Source organism: Typha angustifolia, chromosome 2 (assembly GCF_048772165.1).
Source record: "Typha angustifolia cultivar Huaian chromosome 2, ASM4877216v1, whole genome shotgun sequence".
In the NCBI taxonomy this organism is placed as follows: Eukaryota; Viridiplantae; Streptophyta; class Magnoliopsida; order Poales; family Typhaceae; genus Typha; species Typha angustifolia.
The window spans coordinates 7,858,270-7,879,452 of NC_133240.1; the positions used below are offsets into that span (position 1 = coordinate 7,858,270).

The 21,183-nt window shown below is 38.7% G+C and overlaps 4 protein-coding genes across 7 annotated transcripts; 2 read left to right on the forward strand and 2 right to left on the reverse strand.

Annotated features, from left to right (window-relative positions):
- Positions 1 to 2,755: 2,755 nt before the first annotated feature.
- Positions 2,756 to 4,131, reverse strand: LOC140773479 (endochitinase A2-like). 2 transcript variants are annotated; one of them, XM_073116069.1, is made up of 3 exons: positions 3,690 to 4,128; positions 3,358 to 3,511; positions 2,756 to 3,279 (listed from the first exon to the last, which is right to left on the reverse strand). In XM_073116069.1, the coding sequence occupies exons 1-3, from the start codon at positions 3,699 to 3,701 to the stop codon at positions 2,888 to 2,890; spliced, it is 558 nt and encodes a 185-aa protein (XP_072972170.1). In that variant the 5' UTR covers positions 3,702 to 4,128; the 3' UTR covers positions 2,756 to 2,887. The 2 variants fall into 2 exon arrangements, 1 of the variants encoding a protein (XP_072972170.1); XR_012106481.1 differs by having other exon boundaries at positions 3,107 to 3,279; positions 3,581 to 4,131.
- A 1,768-nt stretch (positions 4,132 to 5,899) lies between these two features.
- Positions 5,900 to 13,093, forward strand: LOC140773470 (alpha-1,3-mannosyl-glycoprotein 2-beta-N-acetylglucosaminyltransferase). The gene is made up of 18 exons (XM_073116057.1): positions 5,900 to 6,065; positions 6,591 to 6,641; positions 7,067 to 7,154; positions 7,785 to 7,847; positions 8,470 to 8,504; positions 8,590 to 8,666; positions 8,965 to 9,010; positions 9,083 to 9,145; positions 9,906 to 9,972; positions 10,039 to 10,107; positions 10,210 to 10,279; positions 10,387 to 10,448; positions 10,573 to 10,662; positions 10,754 to 10,848; positions 11,723 to 11,785; positions 11,870 to 11,908; positions 11,994 to 12,164; positions 12,540 to 13,093. The coding sequence occupies exons 1-18, from the start codon at positions 5,997 to 5,999 to the stop codon at positions 12,657 to 12,659; spliced, it is 1,338 nt and encodes a 445-aa protein (XP_072972158.1). The 5' UTR covers positions 5,900 to 5,996; the 3' UTR covers positions 12,660 to 13,093.
- A 475-nt stretch (positions 13,094 to 13,568) lies between these two features.
- LOC140776470 (F-box protein SKIP23-like) lies at positions 13,569 to 15,579 on the reverse strand. The gene has a single exon (XM_073120192.1). It carries the CDS (start codon positions 14,872 to 14,874, stop codon positions 13,678 to 13,680), a length of 1,197 nt encoding a protein of 398 aa, XP_072976293.1. The 5' UTR covers positions 14,875 to 15,579; the 3' UTR covers positions 13,569 to 13,677.
- Positions 15,580 to 15,850: 271 nt separating this feature from the next.
- On the forward strand, positions 15,851 to 19,308 carry LOC140776449 (protein trichome birefringence-like 12). Of its 3 annotated transcripts, XM_073120172.1 has the most exons (5): positions 15,859 to 16,757; positions 17,725 to 17,865; positions 18,212 to 18,461; positions 18,584 to 18,812; positions 18,868 to 19,308. In XM_073120172.1, the coding sequence occupies exons 1-5, from the start codon at positions 16,108 to 16,110 to the stop codon at positions 18,918 to 18,920; spliced, it is 1,323 nt and encodes a 440-aa protein (XP_072976273.1). In that variant the 5' UTR covers positions 15,859 to 16,107; the 3' UTR covers positions 18,921 to 19,308. The 3 variants fall into 3 exon arrangements, with proteins under 3 accessions (XP_072976281.1, XP_072976273.1, XP_072976265.1); XM_073120180.1 differs by lacking the exon at positions 18,868 to 19,308 and having other exon boundaries at positions 15,851 to 16,757; positions 18,607 to 18,744; XM_073120164.1 differs by having other exon boundaries at positions 15,865 to 16,757; positions 18,584 to 19,308.
- Positions 19,309 to 21,183: the final 1,875 nt, after the last annotated feature.

The window sequence follows — 21,183 nt, forward strand, 5'->3', positions numbered from 1 at the left end:
AACATATGAACAAGTTGCACATAAACAATCGACGTTAAATTGCTTCCAAGTATATTTAATCCCCTGGAAGGCCAAAACTTTCATAATTTATATCATCATGGCTGAATGTTGTTTACCGATCAATGGACTAATAAAAACAAACGCTAGCATTTGTATTTTGCTCTGTATATAATGATTAGAAGAACCAAAATATGTGATGGTTCTCCTTTGGTGCCTTCCACTTGCAAATAACTTGCCACTCTTAGTTCACTTGTAGAATAAGAAGGATAAGTATTCTAATTTTTAATACTAGAAGGAAATGACTAATATTAGTATAAGCTATTGTGATGTTTAGTTCAATACTAGTATAATATGTAATAATTATATTTGATGTAATATAAATTTGATATTAAAATAATAAAATTGTATTAAAAATTAGTGATATTTTAAACCTAAAGATGAGAATACTCTTGACTATATGTTAATTGTATTGGGCCTTTCCGCTGCGGACTTCTCTGTATTATGTAGGGTATAACCCTACACTTAGGTTATAACTCCTTTCATTCTTCTTCTTCTTCTTCTTCTTCTTCTTCTTCTTCTCCATTTGCGACTAAGATCTGAGGTCATAACCAACATCCCAGCTCTGGCTTTGCTCGTGAGGATCATCGTCGCCACCTAATCGTCGTTCCCTTCTTCATCGTCTCCGATAGGATTCTTGAAAGAGGAGGACGACGGCATCAAAGCGATTGAGGACAAGGGTGTGTTGCCCCATCATGGGGAGTTGCGATCGAGGAGGGGCGGGGAGGCATGGCAGAGGAGGACGAGATCGTCGCAGGCAAGGACTGCGGCGAGGCAAAGGTATGGGGAAGGGGAAGTCAGTGCAACGATGAGGACGACGTGAGAGTTAGAGAGGAGGTGGCCATGGCTACCTTTTGAGAGAAGAGAAAGAGTAGAGGGAGGAGGAGAGGAATTCTCATTGTAGCTCATAAGTGTAAAATAGTAATTTTAGGGTATTAACAAATTCGTTTTTAAAAATTGTATGAAATAAAATAAGAGAGAATGTTAAAATTATATACTAGTATAAGATAAGATGTTTAGTTATGACACCGGAATAAGGATGCTTATTTTAGAAAAAATATATTCATATTCCACGAGTGAAAGGAGGTCATAAATTAGATGCTATGCTTATTTTAGAAGAAGCATATTCATATTTAGAGCTCTCTATATTTTTGCATCGATTAATCCAAAAATACTTGATGTATGTTTTAAGATGTATAGTTTTGTATCGATTAATGAAAACAGAGGCAGTTGGAATTTTGTAATTCCTCATAAATTTTCTATAAGATGTGGGCAAGTACACACGTGAATAGTGGTTGGGCACGTTCTCAACCTACTCCAACACTTAAAAAGAATTATAATTTCCACCTTATATTTTTACTATTTATAAACGAAGTCTTATGATTTATTAAATATATATATATATATATAACACTTAGATTGGATTTAAACTAACACTGTATAGACAGATAAGAATATTCCATCAAAATTGAATATATTTCTTTAAAAAATATTGAAATACCTTTAGTTCCTTCTTTATCTTTTTCTGTCTTATTCTTCAACATAATTACTTCTTCTTCCTCTTTAGGCAAATTAGATCCGATAAAAAAATGAAATTTCTTCTCCTCCAGCAACTCTCTTCTTTTTCACACATTAGCTATAACTTGGGTTTTAGTATTTTCATTTAGGTATAGCTTAGATTTTTATTTAGGCATAGCTTGGGTTTTTAAAACCTCTCCTCTTCCATATAAAAACTAAAATAAACAAATCCTAAGGCTTTTTGTGTTCTAAGTTGGAATGGATTTAGTAATCTGTTCTCTTGCCTTGTCTTCAAGGTGTGAAGTCGGTGAACGATCCCGAATCTCTCCTCTAGCTCATCTAAGTTGGGTTGGTGTTGGATTGGATATGTTGTGTTGAGTTGAATTAGATTGTGTTAAGTTGAGTTGAATTGGATTGGATTGTATTACATCGGGTTTAGTTAAGTCGAGTATAGATTGAGTAAGTATAACTTAGTTAAGGGTATTCTCATAATTTTTATAGTATACTTAACTTAACCTAGGAGTTTAATTAAGTAATATAACAACAGTGTATTTTCTGCATATATTCATTAAATTATAGGATTTGATTTATAAATAGTAAAAATATAGTGTATAAATCATAATTTTATTAAAATGCAAGGTGACTTATGCAAATTTACCTTAATAAAAAGTTGCTTTAAATACCTTAAAAAAATTATCCAAATTAAAGTTAGTAATTAGGACTTCCTATGCGGTTAAACATACACTTCTATTCTATTATCCACATTGGAATTCCGTGCACATCAACCTTGTTCTTGAAATCATCGGATATACTAATAAAAAAATTAAAAAAGAAGAAGAAGAAGAAGAAGAAGAAGATCATCGGATACACATTAATTTCAAGCCAAACTTAAACATAGCTTTTGATTACACCCCTAGTTAAGTGCCACAAATGAAAGTCCCGGGCCAAAAAAATAATTAAAAAAAATCAACCAAACTATAATGGGCATAATGTATTTTCCACATTATTGGGAAGTTTCATAAATCACAACCCTAGTTTTCATGATTTTATAATATCACTCAATTACTCTAATCTGTTCATTTCGAGCAATTACTTTATGTCTATATCTCAGTGGAGAAATAGTCATTTAACCAAGCAAGGGGCATCACAACAACTAGGCCCAGGTCATAGTGGGCTTGAACTTAAATGGAATTGAAACAAGATAATTTGATCGGAAAAAAAGATACTTTATACAACATCACACTATCTCATCAATTCATGCAGAATATGAGACATTACTTTATTTTAACACAAATTACGTAGCCTAAGGTCTTTATTTCATGACATCTACGGAAGTGGCAAGAGACCTCTGATTGAAGCAGTCCAAGTTATTTCCGTAGCCAACTCCCAGAATGTCGCAATACCTCTTGCAGAACCCAATCCGATCTTTAACCCTATTATCTTCTCCAAGCCCACACTCAGCTCCTCCATTGATGATATTGGTGGTTACGCCGAAGCCCGGAAGCCGGTTGGCCGATACATCGGCGGTCGATGGCGTCCATTGCCCGGTGATCACGGCATGGCATGAGGGCTTAGGGGATTGAGGTGTCATCGAGAACCAGAGTGCAGTCTTAAATGAGATGGTTGCGTCCGTGGCAACCAAGTCTGGGTTACTCAGTAGGTTTGATCCAAATAGCTTTCCCAGCCGGCCCATAGCTGTAGTTGCTGAAATAATTTTGTGCCAAATTAGACTCGATTAGGACATAAAATTGGGTATTAGTTAGGTGATTATGAGGTACTTACTAGGAGATTTGAATAGGTCCCCGGCCATAATATTTCTTGCCTGGAGCACAAGGCCAGTGAGCGCTCGGAGCGCAGTGGTCTCCTCTATCAGCTTGCTCTTCGAGATGCCAGTAACCCCAAGCATAAGGGCCATCCGGTTCAGCTGGCCATCCCCCTACAAGTATAAGTGTGAATTAATTACTCCAACTTGAACTAATTCTATGACTACTAAATACAAACTCACCAGTGGTCTCAGCGAAGCATAGTTACAAACACCTCAAAGGCACTTACCTCTTTAAGTAAACTACTAGGCCAACTTAGACTGATTCTATAGCTACTAACTACAAACTCACTGGTGGTCTCATGAGACGTCTGTGCTAAGAAAGCCGCCGGCCGTCATGAGACTCTTCCTGGTAGCCGTATCACCGGCCGTCTGCAGGTAGCATGCCTAGTCCTTCCACTGTTGCATCTGCTGTTGCTGAGACCCCGTGTCCAAGCAAGCCAAGGCAATTTGATCAGTTTCAGACTCCAGAAGCACTTCCTTCTGGTGGTAGTCAGTTTCAACCAAATCAATTTAATATCATAGCAACCACTTCATCATCATTGTCTCTAACAGTTGCTTCATTTGATCCCGTTGTTTCTGATTCTACTCAGACTCAGCTTTCATGGCCAAAAATCACTCAATCCGATATTCAGAAGTATGTGGCTGTATTTTTGAAGGTAGACAGGGACAGGGATGGGAAAATCACAGGTGAAGAGGCACACAATCTATTTCTAAGTTGGAAACTACCTAGAGGTATATAATCATTTACTGCTAAATGCTGCCTTTTCTCTAAAAGTAGCGTTCATTAAATGATGTTCTACATTATTAGTGGTTCATATTCAAACTTATTGAAAACTTCTTATGCCATCCCTGCATGCGTTTGGTGGATAAAATGTTGTGTTCTTTGAATCTCCATTTTCTCTACAATTGCTCTGTCTTACTTCAACCTTCTCTTTGCATTTCTTCGCATATCATTTCCCATGAACTTATATCATGAAGACTAGTTTCCTCAAGTGTCAGATCATGACATAACTTGGAGTTGTCCTGTTCTGCCCCAAGTTGTTTATAACTTCTTGAATGATGTTTGTTTTCTGAGATTAACAGAGGTCTTAAGGCAGCTGTGGGGGTTATCCGACCAAGATAAGGATAGCATGCTTTCACTGAGAGAATTCTGTATTGCCGTATATTTAATGGAGAGATCCTGAGAAGGATGTCCTCTTCCTTCCCGCTGTGCGTCCAAATGGTATCTGGTCTGATGGGACTTCCTTACCTTCTACTGGTCAATTTGCTGCTGCTTACGGTGGTGCAGCTCGGGAGCCAAGTTCTGGTATCTATTTAAATGATTTCTTTTTCCCGACTACTGCAATATGAGTTTTCGTTACTTGTCGTTTTATCTGATGTGTTTCTCAACATCCATTTATAGGATTATCACCTCATGGGATAACTGGATCGCAGCCTACAATACCTACTGCTCCAACAAAGCCACCTGCACGTACTCCAGTGCTGTCTGCGATTGATGGCACAATGCAACCATTACAGGAAAAATCAAGAATACCAGTCCTGGAAAGTTACTACTTCGGCCCAATGGTTGCCACATACAGCGTCATTTCCTAAACTTCGACATCACTTCTCAGTAGTGACGCTTTAAAGCTCGACTTTATTTTCGCATTTATTGATCCTGTTCACTGTTTATGTTCAATTCCTCAGGTACTTATGCTTCTTACCTTCATAGTTAAACGAGATTACTTTCTGATAACTGTCTTCAACTTCTTCTGTCAAAAGGTTGGCAACATGGCATACAAGGGCAAGAATGCTCTGGCATCATACTATCACGTATATTTCTTAATATACACTCTCTCTTCTATGTTTTCTTTTTTGAATCAAGAAAATGTATGACAGAGATGATGATGCTGTATCTGTTGAGATTATACTTTAGAACTTATGACTTGTTGAATAATATGTATCTTTAAGGAGGATGTGGCATTGGAAAAGTAATGAACATGTCATACTTTCAAGATGATGATCATGATTTGTTTGCCATCTGATTCGTAATTTTGGAAAACAATTTGCTTTCTTTTGACAACTTATCTCATTTCCTCTGTTCCATCTATTTATTTTATTTATATTTCTTTTATTTTTAAGTGTCAATTTAATAGCAGGAGTAGTTTGTCGTTCACTCCCAAATAAAAAGGCCACTCGGCTTAATAGCTTCGGGTTGGATTCTCACAGGGTCTGTACCCGGATCCATTAACTACCAAGTCCTACTGTCTAGATTCAAATCCAAGATATTGGTGGAATTGCATTAAATTATGTTATGAATCCGAATCAATAAAACTATCACATACTAGTATACTACTTACTACCTCAAGGCGAAACGAATAATTCGAATCTAATTTAAATCGAAATCCAAATCCAATAATTAATCAGATCTCACGGACGGGTTAACGGGTTAGCGGACACCCGTTTATTCGACGGGGGCCGTGTCGTGTGCGCCTTGCTCAATCGGCGCACGTTAGCTTAGCAATCTCCTTCAGTGCCGGTGTGCTCCAAGGACTTCGAGTCCAACGTCGGCTTTGTTGTCGAGTCTCCTGGATTCGTACCCGTCTCTCCCCTTTTGATGGCGAGAAACTACTGCGACCTCCGATTCCTTCTCCTGGCCGCCGCCGCGGCCTTCATCTACATCCAGGTACCTCTCTCCTTTTCCAATTCGTTGTCTGTGATAAACGATCGCTCACTGTTCTGAGAAAAGTTCGAGATCGAGTCATAAATATAGAACTATTTATTTTTGCTCTTTTACTAGAAATGGTGGTGCGTAACTGACGGTGGATCATCAAGATCTTGATTTGTTTTAGCTAAGAGTTCGTGAAATGGTCATGATGGAAATCTATTTGTTTTCAAGATCTTTATTTAATGATGGTTGAGAATCATCAGAAGAACATCATGATAAAATAGCATCTGCGGATATTATGAACTATTCTGGTATTTGGATGCCGACGTGAATAATCTGTTCATCCAATTGTTGGGAATTCTGTCATGTGGCGACTTCTGTTGCCTCATTTAGATTTAGTGATGCTATTTTATAGACTGACTTCTTATTCTTTACCAAATTGCTGCATACCGGTTATCCCCTATATGCCTATTGGCAGTATCCCTTATTTTCTGTCTCTTTTATAATGCTAACAGGGTCTATTTTTCTTATTTTAACTGCTAGGTTCGCCTTTTTGCAACACAATCTGAATATGCTGAACGTCTAGCAGCAGCTGTAAGTAATGATCTTTTCTTAATGAAGAACTTTCTATGCATTGGTTGGTCTGCAACTTCAGTAAGAGCACACTTTCCAAACAGCTCTTGCAGTTCCTACTTATATCACTCAGTCTACACATGTCTTTTGTTGGATCAATTTGTTATGTATAATGTTGTGCATTCATGTATTCTAATCTTGTTGATCACAATGTGGGCTGGTGTAATTGGTTTAGTGGTGGTCATTTTTTGTATGGGTTTTATTTCTCTCTCTTTCTATTTGTTATCTATTACATGGTGTAGCAAATTTATGGTGCTTAGTAACTTTATGTGGCATAGATTATATAATGCAGTAAGCTTAATAAATACATAGTTTTAATTATATATTGCAATCATTTAGTTATCTAGATATTCCATAGCTTGTTTTCTGATTAATGTATGGAACAGGAAAAATCTGACAGTCAATGCACAAGTCAACTGCGTTCACTGATCGATCAGATAAGCTCACAACAAGAAAAGATTGTAGCATTGGAAGGTAACATATAATTAATGTAATTTATATCTTATCTAATTAAGACAGATTACATATATGACAGAATACAGTGATAACACATCAATTTTGTTGAGTTCAGTCCCATTTCCCATCTATCTGAGTGGGTTACATGGATCCCCCTCCATTTAGCTATCTCAGGCGAGGTCTCAGTCTCCTCTTTAAATTTTATGGTTGTGAAGTCATTTAACTACTTCTATTGAGGTGATTTTTTAGTCCTTTCTCCCTCCTATGTGTCTGGCTTCTTTCTCTCTTTTCTCTTTGATTTTTTCTTTTGGGTGTTTGTGTTGGGTGTTGGGTGAAGGGGGTGGGGTTGATGTCGGGATTTGCCTTCCCTAGGCTCTAGGTGGCAATCTGACTGCAGCACACACAAGAATGTGCAGTTCCTGAAACCTACAGGTGAATGACTGGGAAATCTGTTGTTGTCTTTGTGATCGACTGATCATCCACAATCCTTCATTGAGCATGCAAGAATTAATTTTATTTTTGCATTGAATTATTACATTAGAAAAAGGTTTGTCATTTTCTTACAATATTAGTTTGACTTAATTGATTTGCATTACATAAAATTAGAGGAATGCAATATAATGTTCTAATCTTTTGCTGATATAACAGAGTTGAGGCTACGTGAAGATGAAGAATCCGCCCAATTGAAGGCTCTAGTTCGAGATCTTGAAAGTATATTTTTAGATAAACTTGCTGTTTGAAATCTATTCTTTAGGAGATAAGTTGTCTATAATTTCGTCCTACATTTGTTTGATCTTCAGAATGGTTGTTGTGTAAACTACTACATTTGTCTTGTGCTATGTTTACGAGGTTCCTTTTTCTTTTTTAAATTTCTCTTAAGATGTTCTCTTGAAAATACTGTTGTGGGAAATTTACTAGTACATAAATGTTGTTTTCTTTATATTTATCAGGCTGTAGTGCTGAAATTGATAGCCTCTGTAAGAAACAGTATGTCTAAATCTTGTAGTAAAGGAAAAAAAAAAAGCTCTGTGATAGAGGTTAACTGTTTTATGTTTCAATGGAAAAGAGCTGTGGTCTTTTTGTCAAAAAAAAAAGAAAAAGAAAATCTTGTAGTCAAAACCTTAGCATTTGTATTTTGTAGGATGTATTATTGACTGTGTTGCATATTTTATCAAAATGTGGAAATAGAAGAGGTCCAAGGGTTCTCTTTCAGATGTCGTTTATACAGTTCTTGACCCAATTCTGCTCTGCTGTCTATGTTTCAAAGTTCATGCCTGCAGTAGTGTTTCTACAGTATGCTTTTTTCAGATATAGTTTTGTGTTTTGGTTGCAGGAAAGAATTTGCAAAGCTTAATTAGCAAAAATGAGGTATGGTTTTAAAAAAACACCTAATTTTGCATTTCTAGAGCCTTACTCTAATCACTTGATTTTATTTTATTTAATTACTATTTAGGTTCCTGTAGCAGCTGTTGTAATAATGGCTTGCAACCGCCCAGACTATCTAGAGAGGACAATCGGATCTATCTTGAAGTATGTCTCAGCTTATATGCATCGTATTTTGAATTAGAAATTTTTAAATACATCTAGTTAAATTCTGCAGCAATCTCGTATATTGATGTGAGGGTGATAGCCAAATGTAAAATTTTCTAAACTCTTTTTAGGAAGCCCTCTTACCTTTGTGTTCTGGGCAATAGCCAACAATTGGAAAAATGTTTAAATGAATGAATGATGTTGATGATTAATGTTGGTATATCTGCTTGTATTGCCAAAGGAAGTATATTAGTAGTTAATAACTTAAAAATGATGCTAGTTAATTTCTGTTCTCCAGATATCAGAGGTCAGTTGCTACGAAGTTTCCACTTTTCATATCCCAGGTAATTATGTGGTTCATTTCTCTGATATCTGGTAAATAAATAACAGCCTCACTACCTACCTTCTGATTTCAGGATGGAACAAATCCAGATGTTAAAAGTAAAGCTTTGAGTTATAATCAGATAACATATATGCAGGTTTGACAAAAATCTGCTTCTTTGCATGCCTTTCTATGACCCTCTGTAAAGCGTGACAATCTGTGTTATTTTAGGCTGTTGTGGTCCTTGTGGACTTATAGTTGCCACAATAAAAGTAAGAATATGTTCAATTTCACTTTTGCTTAGTAATAATACAAGATTATTTGAATTTTAGAACAGTGACTAGTGTAAATGTAAAGTATACCATGTGGAGTCTCGTATCTGTTTAGTGACCTCTTCCTAAATAAACTCTGTCTGTAGAGACTCTTGAAAAATTTTGAAGACAAAATGTACCTAGCACCTGCATGTCTTTGCTGTTTTTAGGCAACAATATTTTCTGGACTGGTAGAGACTCTTTCCCCAACATGCATGTCATCCACAAGTTTCACTTTTGTTGCGTCTTTTTTACTCCCATATTATCGCATATTTACCTTCGATATTTGTCTCAAGCGAACAACATTTACTCTCCACCTGAAATTTTCCATGGGACTCCAAGTTGGTTTTTAATCTGTTTATCACATAACACCAATTAATATGGAAGCACTAGTAAAAGACATGTTTAACATGGATAAACAAAATTAATGTGTTCACAATTTCACAAGTTGTTTCTCTCAATGATGTTACTCATATACCTCAACAAATATGCATTAAGGATCTAGTACTGCATCTGATATGAATATATTAGCTCAAAATTTGTTTGCTATGCAACTATTGATGACAATACATGGTTAATTAGTTGATTCCTTTCTTTATATTGCAGCATCTGGATCTTGAACCAGTGCAGACAGAAAGACCAGGGGAACTAACAGCATATTACAAGATTGCCAGTAAGTTTGTTTTTTTGTCCATAATTATTTCCTTCTGTTCTCAGCTAAGAGTGTTTGCTATCTCAGGGCATTACAAGTGGGCTTTGGATGAACTATTCATGAATCATAACTTTAATCGAGTAATTATATTGGAAGGTGATATCCTCTGGTGTTCATATTGATATCTTTTTCCTTTCTCTATTGCTTCTGTGTATAATCATTGTGTAAAAACTAAAAAGAATCCATTCTGCTAAACAGATGACATGGAGATTGCCCCAGATTTTTTTGACTATTTTGAGGCTACATCAGCTTTGCTTGACAATGACAGGTCTCATCTTTGTTCCCTAAATGTCTTTTAAATCGTAATCTTTCTTTGTTTAACATCCTTTTTCAGTTAGTTGGCACTAAATTTCCCTGCTCTTATAATTATTGAAGGACGATCATGGCAGTGTCTTCTTGGAATGACAATGGGCAGGTGCAATTTGTTCATGACCCTAGTAAGTATGTTTTGATGATGATTTCAAGACCTTCGGGTTTTTTACAAAATTGGAAAATTCCTTTCTAGTTAGGATATTGAGAATGTGATCAACTTGGAAAGCTACTTCTCAAAACATTCTGCAGAAGCTCTTTATCGCTCTGATTTCTTTCCCGGACTTGGATGGATGCTAACAAAGTCTACATGGGATGAGCTCTCACCAAAGTGGCCTAAAGCATATCCTTTTTGCTTTATTGTCTTTCTCATAGCTGCACTAAAACTTTTGTATATCTTATTCTCAGATATTTCTTCCTTGACATGATTTAACTTATTGGGATGATTGGGTAAGGTTAAAGGAGGTGCACAAAGATCGCCAATTTATTCGGCCAGAAGTTTGCAGAACATACAATTTTGGTGAGCATGTAAGTCTACATCACCTATGTGCACTCCTTTAAGGAGCTGTTGACTTTTATGCATTTCTATTGTCTTCAGCTGCAACAGCTCCAATCTGGTTATCTGTTTTGCTCTGTTTAACTAATTCATTTGATTAATTAGTATTGAACGTGGATGGTATCTAGTGGTTGATGGCATATATGAACAAGATGCATTTTTATAATTCTATCTGTTCAGCTTGCAGCCTTGCATTGATTCCCTGAAATAATTCCTACTCTTGACCATCCATATTTCTACCTCCAACCTCCAGAATGAACCTAAATGACTATTTTAACCATTTGGCTCCATCTGTTTGTGACGTATGATTTACTTATATCCCATTGATCTTTTCAATCCATTCTATCTCATCAGGTTATCTATATTTTTCTCCTCAAGTGCTCAACCTTCTTTGAATATTACTACACATGTACAACAATGTTCAGGGTAATCTTCTTTTCTGGTTTCCCCTTCCCATTGCCCAGCTTGAAAAGCTTGCAACATCACAATGATTATTCTTATTCTACAAAAGTTTCCATAATTTGGAAGATAGATTATGCAGTGTGGGCTGCAGCCACTCGTCCACTTCGTTGTTCCGAACTAATATTGATGACTATGGGTTTGATTCTCTCAAGTCCAAGTAACTAGAGTGACCACGAATTGTCAGACAAGTGTATCTTGTCTATCAAATAAATAATTCTTCCTTGTCATTGTTTAATCGGTTCAATTTGTTTCACTTGCTGATAGATCCATATGTTCTTACATTTCTCCATAATTTCTCTGTTTCAGTGGGTGTAATTCTTTTTCACAATTTGCCTTATTTATTATTAACTCAGTTCCATATCTCACATTGTGCTTCTATTTTAGGGCTCTAGCATGGGGCAGTTCTACAAACAATACTTGGAGCCTATTAAGCTGAATGATGTCCATGTAGGTAAAAAGTAATTCGTTGTGGTTGTAGATGTAAATTAATAATGTCTCTGATCTGTGTACTTTCATTAATCTTTGCCAAAGGTTGAATGGAAGTCTATGGATCTAAGCTATCTGAAGGAGGTAACATATTTCTTAATTGAATCTCTTGAAAACTGATTCTTTTAATCAGCAACTCAGTACCCATCTTATTTCGTGCCATTGGTAGGACACATTTTTGAACCATTTTGCTAAAACCGTCGCTGATGCCAAACCTGTCCGTGGGGCTGACGCTGTTCTGACGGCACACAATGTAAATGTTGATGTGAGGATCCAGTATAGTGACCAAAGGGACTTCGAGCGATTAGCTCGCCAATTTGGAATATTTGAAGAATGGAAGGCAATTCTCTTTCTTTCTCCACTTTACGATTAGGATTGTTTTCTTTTAATATTGTTTTTTTTTTAAAATTCCACACCTATATCTTGTCGACTTGTTATGCATGGAAAGCTATTTCTTTTTCTTTTTTTTCTTTTCTATTTTCTCTTCAAGGTATATATGGAACTATTTCTCTTTTCAGGTAATAAATTTGCTCAACTTTTAAATCTTTCTTTGTACTGGATATCCATAAATTGTTAAAAGCTGCGATATTCATCTTTTCATAGAATGAACTGTCATTTTAATACTATTGCTTCTTATGAGTTGTACCAGCATATATTGGAGGTCCTCATGATTTTCTTTTTCAACATGGCTAAAACTGACTTGTTCCCTTTTCAGGACGGTATTCCAAGGGCATCGTATAAAGGAGTGGTAGTCTTTCGATATAATAGGACTCAAAAGCGCATATTTCTTGTGGGTCCAGATTCACTTGAGCAACTTGGGATTGGGCATGCTTGAGACAGCAAAGCATTATGGGCATTTGTTGAGGAACCACTTTCAATGAGGAAGACTACGGCAATATCTATTTCTTGGTTCATAGATTGGAAAATGACTGATATGATAGCGAGCTTTCTTCCCCACTGGGCGGTTGACGCACTCATGGAGCTTAAATGTCTATGAAACAGTGTACAAGCACCATTAAAGCAACATCTTAAAAGACTTCTCCAATTAACCACTGACTCAAACAAACAATGTGGAAGATCAATCAATCATTTAGGATATTTTATTGTAACAATATCCTTACTTTCATTTATCTGTACCTGTGGAGTTGCCCATTAAACTTCCCTCTTAAAGTACTTGCATGCAAATGCAATATTACCACTCACAGATATGGACAGTGTAACTAAACAGAGAATGCATCAACAGTCAAGGAATAACATTTATCTTCTCAATCCCTTCCTTACTGATCTTTGCCATGCTCCTATGAGAATGAATGCTTGTCCTTCTGCATACATCGACTGTCTCTTCCTGTTCTTATAATCGTCCATGGCAGAGCATAGATGTCATAGTAATGTAGTGTTTGGAAGTAAGTGGGCAGAACCCAGTTATAATTTCTTATACTAATATAGTTGCTACAGCTAAGATTCAATAGCATCAGTTTCTCTTATGAATCTCTTTCTTAGGTGACAGATGCTTGTGTCTTCTTACAATGTCGGCCGCGAGCATCAAACACATCATGTAACTTTGAATTTATGTTTTCATTTTTCTTGTTTATCTTCTAGTGATTTATTTCTAATATCCAGCAGTATTAGTTCTGATTCTATTTTATTACTCTCAAGGCAAAAATTGCTGGACATTTAGATGCATAAATTCTTCCATCTTTATAGCAAATATAGACTATATAAGAAGAAAAATGAATGTCTGAGTACACAATGAATCGTTAGAACTAAGTCATAAGTTTAGAAGACACAACAAATAAATAATTTTAAAGCATATGTTTCTCAAATTATATCTAGAAAAAGAAAGAAGGAAAAAATTAGCCAAGGCTTGGCATGAACCACATAGCTCGAGAACAATGCAACAATGGGCATACATCCAAGTTATACCCCAACCACTCTATCTGGCCATCATCCAAGTGGTAGATCCCAACGCAGTTACTCCCCCAAAACCCCTCCTCGTCCAAGAAATAGTCATCAACGAAGTAGATGCAATCCCCTTTACGCCCAGAAAAATCTCTCGCAGGCAAGATGAAGTTATCGTTCCGACCAACGAACAGCATCCCATCTCCCAAACTCTTCACCTCTGCCCCCTTCTTTGCTCCCAGATCCAACCTAAACGCATTGAATCGCTCGGTTATGTTGCCCTCGCAAGGCTCGTAGCCACCGAGGTAGTCGTGGGCTATGAGCAAGAGCTGCTCCCCTGTGGAAGAACCGACCAAGTGGTTCTTGTCCCCGTCGTGGATTTCCAAGGATGGTATCAGTTTGGCTTCTCTTTTGGTTCCAAGATCGCAGATTGCAAACCTACCTTCCAGCCCAAATGCGTAGAAGTTGCCATTGAAGTAGGTGACGTCGCCGATGGTGCCGAGGGAGGAGGGAAGGTCGAGGAGGGACCAGGACCCATCCCCTATTCGACAAAATGCCAAATTGGGTGGAAACCCATGGAGAACGGCGAGAACTACTGTGTTCGGATCGGTTGCTGGGTCGGAAGACAAGATTGCTTTTCTTATGGTGTTGTATCTGACGTGCTCCGAGCTCGCCACGGAGATGCGGCCGTCTTTGTAAACGATGTATTCCATGCCGCGCTTCGCGGACTCGAAGGCTTTGATGTGGGGGAGCGTGGTGATGGGCGGTAGTGGGATTTGGTTTTTGGTGATCGGGTTGAGGAGGGAGGCAGTCGGCGATCGATCGAGCATGAGGAGCCAGCCGTGGGAGGAGCCGCAGAACCATTTGCCATCGGCGACGGGGAGGTGGACGGAGTGGACGGCGCGGGTTGACAGAGAAAAAAAGGAGACGTTTGCGGTATTGGGGTTATGCGGCAGGAGTAGCCAGGGAAGCTGAGAGGGAAACCGGCGGGGAGAGGCCAAGATAGAGGCAGAGCGCCACGAGGAACAGACGGACCGGAACCGGAGTTGGTCGGTGACGGTGTCGAGACGGAGGGCGATAAGTTCGAGGATTTCGGCCGGGAGTTGAGACCATGGAGGTAGGCTATTCCTTTTCCTATCTATGAATGCCATTTGCAAACTTAAACTTCTAAGTCTACGAGAGGAAGAAATGGAGTTGAAGTTTTATAGTGAAAGTGGCTTAGAGATTCGGCGGCGGGTAGTGCAAGGGAAAATTTGAGGTTCCATTTTGGAAGTTTGAACGTTGACTTAGTTTATATTGAAAAAATAGAGAAAGGAAGAGGGGTTGGCATCTTGGATTGGTACGTAAATGCGTTAATATAAATCTGCCTAGATTTCTGGAGTACTCCTAGGAAAGATCGTTCCAGTGCTTCGCTGTACGTGCGAAGAAAGACTGTCTCGGTCTGGTGAGGTCGTTGCATGTGGTGCGGCGTACAAGTAGGAGACCTTAGAAAATTGACACCGGATCTGATTCGAGTTACCAGAAGTTTACCCCCAGTAGATTAGAATACAAGAGAGACAGCTGCAGCCCAAGAGAAAGAATATTTTAAGGCTACACCCCCAAGTTATATTTGGTTTTTACGATCGGTTTTTTACTATCTAAATTTTAAGATAAAGTAAAGCAAAATGATAATGTTGGCCGGTGTCGCTGGCCGGCTGGTTTTAAGGCAATGTCGGTAATCGGTGATGGTGAAAGAGAGTCGTGATAGTAAAAGAAAGGAAGACGGTTAAAATTTTTTTAAAAAAATATTCATCTAATATTTTATTTTAATGTAGACTAATAAAAGTGTGACATTAAAATATTCACAAGTTTTAAAAGGTTCTTGTGAAAAACGAGTTCTGGTATAAAATATTAGAATACTCATATTTATACTTTGGAGAACCATATCAGATTTTATTTATTGGGTTCTCTATATCATCTCAATTTTTTTAAAAAATTCTATTAATTACTTAAAATTTATATATTTCATACGATTACATTTCATCACCAGAAGAAAGATATCTTTGAAAGAATCTATCTCTTCTAATTTAGCCCCAGTTCTAGAGAATAACAGGAAACTGATGTCAGAGGTTTTAATTCACAACCTTGAGATCTTGATGGATAATGGTTGTTGATGTTAAAAGAGATAAAGATTAAAAGTGTGATTTAAAAATATAAAACATAAAAGATTGTTGGTTTAATTTTAGATTATATTCCAGTTAAAGCTCCACTTAGTTTAAGGAAATCTTATCCATAAGGGTACTTACTCAAAGCATGGTTTAGCAAACACTAACTACATCGGTTATATCTTTCGGATCCATCTTAACCCGTTAAAACTATCGATTCTCGGATTCCCCCGACTCTTAATGGGCTATCTCCCTGTACCCGTTTACCAAAATCGATTCCCCACCTCGCCATCTCCCTACTCGCATCTTCGACACTGCCTGCCAGCTTCGCCTTCCCCGATGGCTCACCATCCATTACTCAAACCGTCCTCTCTTCGCAGATGGCTCTCCGTCCTCACCCTAGGTCTCATCCTCTTCTACACCGTTTCTTTCCTCCTCCTACCCTCCGGCAAAACCCGAACCCTAATCCCCGCATTGTCTCCCCCTTGCGATCCCACAACCGGCCGCTGGTCCCGCGATCTCCGGAATCCTAACCGATCTCTCTACGATTCCTCTTGCCCCTTCCAGCGCAACGCGTGGAACTGCCTCCGCAACGGGAGGGATCACATGGAGGAGATCAACTCCTGGGTTTGGGTCCCGGATCGGTGCGGAGGAGACCCGCTTCCCCGGATCGATCCGGGAGTGTTCTTGGAGGCGATGAGGGGGAGGAGGATTGGGTTTGTGGGGGACTCGTTGAATGAGAATTTCTTCGTGGCCTTGCTTTGTACGCTTCGATCGGCGGATGGGGGAGCGCGCAAGTGGAAGCGGAAGGGGGCGTGGAGGGGTGGATACTTCCCTAAGTTTGATGTCATCGTGGGTTATCACCGGGCGGTGTTGCTCGCTAAGTACACGTAAGGATCTTTTTCTATATTCTTCCTTTATCTCAAGGGGTATTTTGTGTTGAATTCCGCATTCTGACGTAGAATTTAATCTATCTGTGCGGGACGTCTAATACTATTTAGACTATAAAAACAATGCCAAAACACAGGTATTGCTATTCTGTGGCAGTAAGGATTAAAATGCATAGATCTATATTTGGAGCTCAAACTTTTGGAACGCTGAACTAGATAGGAATCTAAACTGATATATCTTTGACATGCGAAATTTGCACAATTATATTCTCCTCGTCAACTAGATATCAGGGCTTTTTTTTCTTCTAAATAATTAAGTCCTACCCACACCGTCGAAATTGAAAGATATGACTTGTCATGGTAGGATGATTTCTAGACTACCGTCTGAACTTCTGAATAACTATCTTCATATCTGTGAAGTTAGAAATCACAGCTCTGCATGACATCATCCATAATTTGGCACCAAATTACTGGTTTCTGTCAGGAAATTCATTATTCATTTCATATTCAGGGAAGAGAGTGCAATATAATGTTGCAAAAAAAGAAGAAGAATATTACCTGTTGTAGTTATCAAGGAATAGGATGCTTCCTGATGCCTCAATGTTATCATATTTGAATCTCGAGCAAATGTTCAGGACGGGAAAGTGAAACAAAGGCTATTTCTAAATTTCAAGTTTCAACCTAAATAACTAACAAGCTGTGCGCCAGCATATTCCTTATTATCCACCATGGTACACGCCATAATTATTACTTGTAGCTTAAGGTAGTAATCCTTTATGATGTCAATGATGAGACGGAAATATGTCATAAAGGATACGATTTGTGGCAATAAGGTTTGCTATCTAAAAACAAAACTGGAATTAGGAAATCAATTCAAAGCTTTCTTTCTTTCATATGAAAATAATAGTTGTTTCTCTTCATGTAGCAATGATCAAATGCTTACATATATTCAGCTAATTATTTAAAGGTGGCAGCCTGTTGAGCATTCAACACACCTCGCAGAAGATGGAATAAAGGGAATCTATAAAGTAGATGTTGATATTGCAGCTGATGACTGGGCCAATGTTACCAAATTTTATGATGTCCTAGTTTTCAATACTGGACACTGGTAAGTTGCAATGTTCTAATTTAAATGATCTCATTTATCCACCGTGAAACATCTGCGTTATTGATTTCTTCTTGATTGAGTGAAATTACTGAAATACAATGACTTATGGGGAAGTAGTAAAACTATTGGTATCATTATAAACTAGTTAGTTAAGATGAGCCACTAAGGATATAGTGGCTATTTAGTTGGACAGGAAAACATAAGTCATGCTGGTGGACATGATATTTGGGATACATTGAATTGATGGACATTTAAAATTTCCTACTTCACATTGAACTCACTCAAGTTCTATTTTGATGAATGAATGAATTTGTGTTATATATCTGATTGATTTGCTTGGGCTCAGGTGGGGACCAGATAAATTTCCAAAAGAGACCCCACTTGTTTTTTATAGTGAAGGAAGGCCAATAAAACCTCCACTCGGCATTTTTGATGGATTGAAAGTAGTCCTTAGAAGTATGGTCTCATATGTAGAAAGGGAAGTCCCAAAGAGCACCCTTAAGTTGTGGCGCACACAGTCTCCCAGGCATTTCTATGGCGGGGAGTGGGATCACAATGGCAGCTGCTTATTTGATGAACCCTTAAAACAAAATGAGGTATACTTTCACATTCTTGTTCATTGTTCATCACAAGATCTTATCCATCTAAAATAAATGTTGTTACATTTATTACCTCTTTCCTAATCTCTGAAGCCAATTTTATGCTGATGCCTGTACAGCTTGATTCTTGGTTTGATCCCAGAAATAGAGGAGTAAACAAAGAAGCAAGAGAAGTGAACTCTGTGATACAAGAAGCATTACTTGGGAAAGACATAGAATTGCTCAACCTGACTCACTTGAGTGAGTTCAGAGCGGATGCTCATCCAGCAATCTGGTTGGGAAAGAAGGACGCAGTGGCTAAATGGGGCCAGGACTGCATGCATTGGTGCCTCCCTGGCCTGCCTGATACATGGGTAGACATCTTGGCTGCCCGAATCACGCACTACTTGGAAGCTGGTTGACGCATGGGTAGACATCTTGGCTGCCCGAATCACGCACTACTTGGAAGCTGGTTGACGCATGTTATAGGTGGAATGCCGACAGTTTTGTTACGCAACAAAGCCTTAAGCCTTAGTTAGAAAACATCACCTGGTTTCCGTAAGAGAATCTGAGCTCCATCCTTATTTCCGAGGGAAGCACTCACTTTCTTGCATCGTATGGTGCTGTGGGAAATGGAATCAGGATATATATATATAGCGTTGTCCTCGTAATTTTTCACGATTCTTTTATTTATTCAGACGGGTGTCCATATTTATGGTTAAAAGTGAGCGCAGAATCTTGCACCCTTGAGATGTCATGTTAGGAAACCATTTTTTCCTGGTCTGCTTCTAAATTGACTTATTTGTTTAATCCTGGATTATTATCCAATGCAAGTGTTTGTTTTTCTCGTTTCAGAATTGCTGGAAACGCGTTTCTTTTTTTCTTTTTCTTTTCTCTCTATCTCCTGCACATAGATTTTCCAAACGATTGCCTATAAATGAATGAAGAATCTTAACACATTAGATTTTTCGTGTTTGCATATCACACCTTGTATTATTTGTAAATGATGAAAATGAGGATCTTGATCCAACACTTTCTTAAATGTAGGGTGTTATATGGAAATTACCAATTTACCATTGTCTTCCGATCTGCTTACCCGCATCGCTCGCCTATCGAACTACGATCCATTTCCACGGAGATCCCTCTTCTTCTTCCGCTAAGCTCCTGTTAATTTATCGATCCGGCTCCGACAGCGTCACACTTCTCCCAATCTTTCTCATCACCGTCGCTTTTTCTTCCAAGGTAATGCCAAAAGTTAGATCTTGGATACTGTAGATAAGTCGCCATTCTTTTGTCCAATCTGTACTTGTCTCTTATTGCAACCTGGATGCAATTTTTGGCATCTACATCTATCCATTAGTGCTATAATTTGAGCACGGAATGTACCTAATCAAGTTTTGAAATTAAAATATTGCTCTGTTTTATATACATCCAGCCAGTGGGGTCTTCGCTGTTGAACTTGGAAAAGGATAGTTTGAGGTGTTAGACGTAGGCAATCGGTGATAGCGTTAGAACGAGAAGTATTTGGCGAGTGTGAGGATTCTTCAGGTCCAAGTAGGATAATTTGTTTGGGTTAATAACTGGTTTTTTTAGCCTTACAAACATAACAATAAAGTTAGAAAATAGGAAAATGCTGAAGAATAGGATAAAAACAGCTACCACTACTACTCATGCTGACGACCAGCACAGTTTTGAGCTTCTCCACTTTTGCCAGTGAGTTCGTGCATGGCATGACATGCATTCATGGTGGCACGTATCACCTTTGTGCAGGTTTGGTTAGAAGAACATGAGGCTGGCTGACTTCTGGAGAGGCTTTGGGCTTGTGCGAAGAACGTTCAGAGAATTCCTTTGTTAGCTGAAATAAGGGGTTTGTATTCTAGAATTCCTTTGTTAGCTTATCTCCAAGCCTGCAGAGAGCGTGATGTTAGGAGAACACTCCGAGCGTCGACATGGCCACGAACTTGCCATCGCCAGAATAAGGCGTAGACGAGAGCGTGATTGAATTAAAGAAAACGCGACGTGTTTTAGTTAATCCGATCGTGGTGGATAAACTATTGAGTGGGGAACCAGCGATTGGCCTTTTTAATCACGCGCTCTTGTGATGCCAATGCGATCCGCTCATCGGCCGGCGGGAGCCGAACTCGCGCTCTCTTGAACTGGGGGGATTCAAGAGCAAGACCGACGCCGCCGCGTCCACGAATGCCAACCAGCCATGTGAGGCGCCGCAGAGGACCTCATCGCGCACCTCCGGCAATGGAAAAGAGGAGATTTCATCGCCGGAAAAGCTACAGAAAGAGATGGCACCGGCTTCCCGGTCGAATGGGAGCATCAGCAGCCGCGCGAATCTTACAGCGGGCGCGGCGGATCGGAATGCGACGTAGTCGATGCAGCGGAGCTTCTTGGATATGAATTCGACTAGCTCCGGTGCCAGGCCGGTAGGAGCCGTGGAGATGGATGCCATCGCCGGGGATGTAAAGGTGAACGGAGAGGTTTCTTGAAAGGGAAAGGGAAGATTAGCTTGTGGAGAGGTTGCGTGGTTAACTGGTTACACGCCCCTTTCCTTACTAGTTATCAGTGGACAAGTATCGTAGTTCCGGATGGTTCTTTGCACATAACACCCTACATTTAAAATAAAATGTATTATTTACTTTATACACTTTTAACGTTTTCATATCACACCTTGAATTAATTTGTAAAAAAAAATGAGGATCTTGAATTCAAACTTTTCTTATTTGTAGGG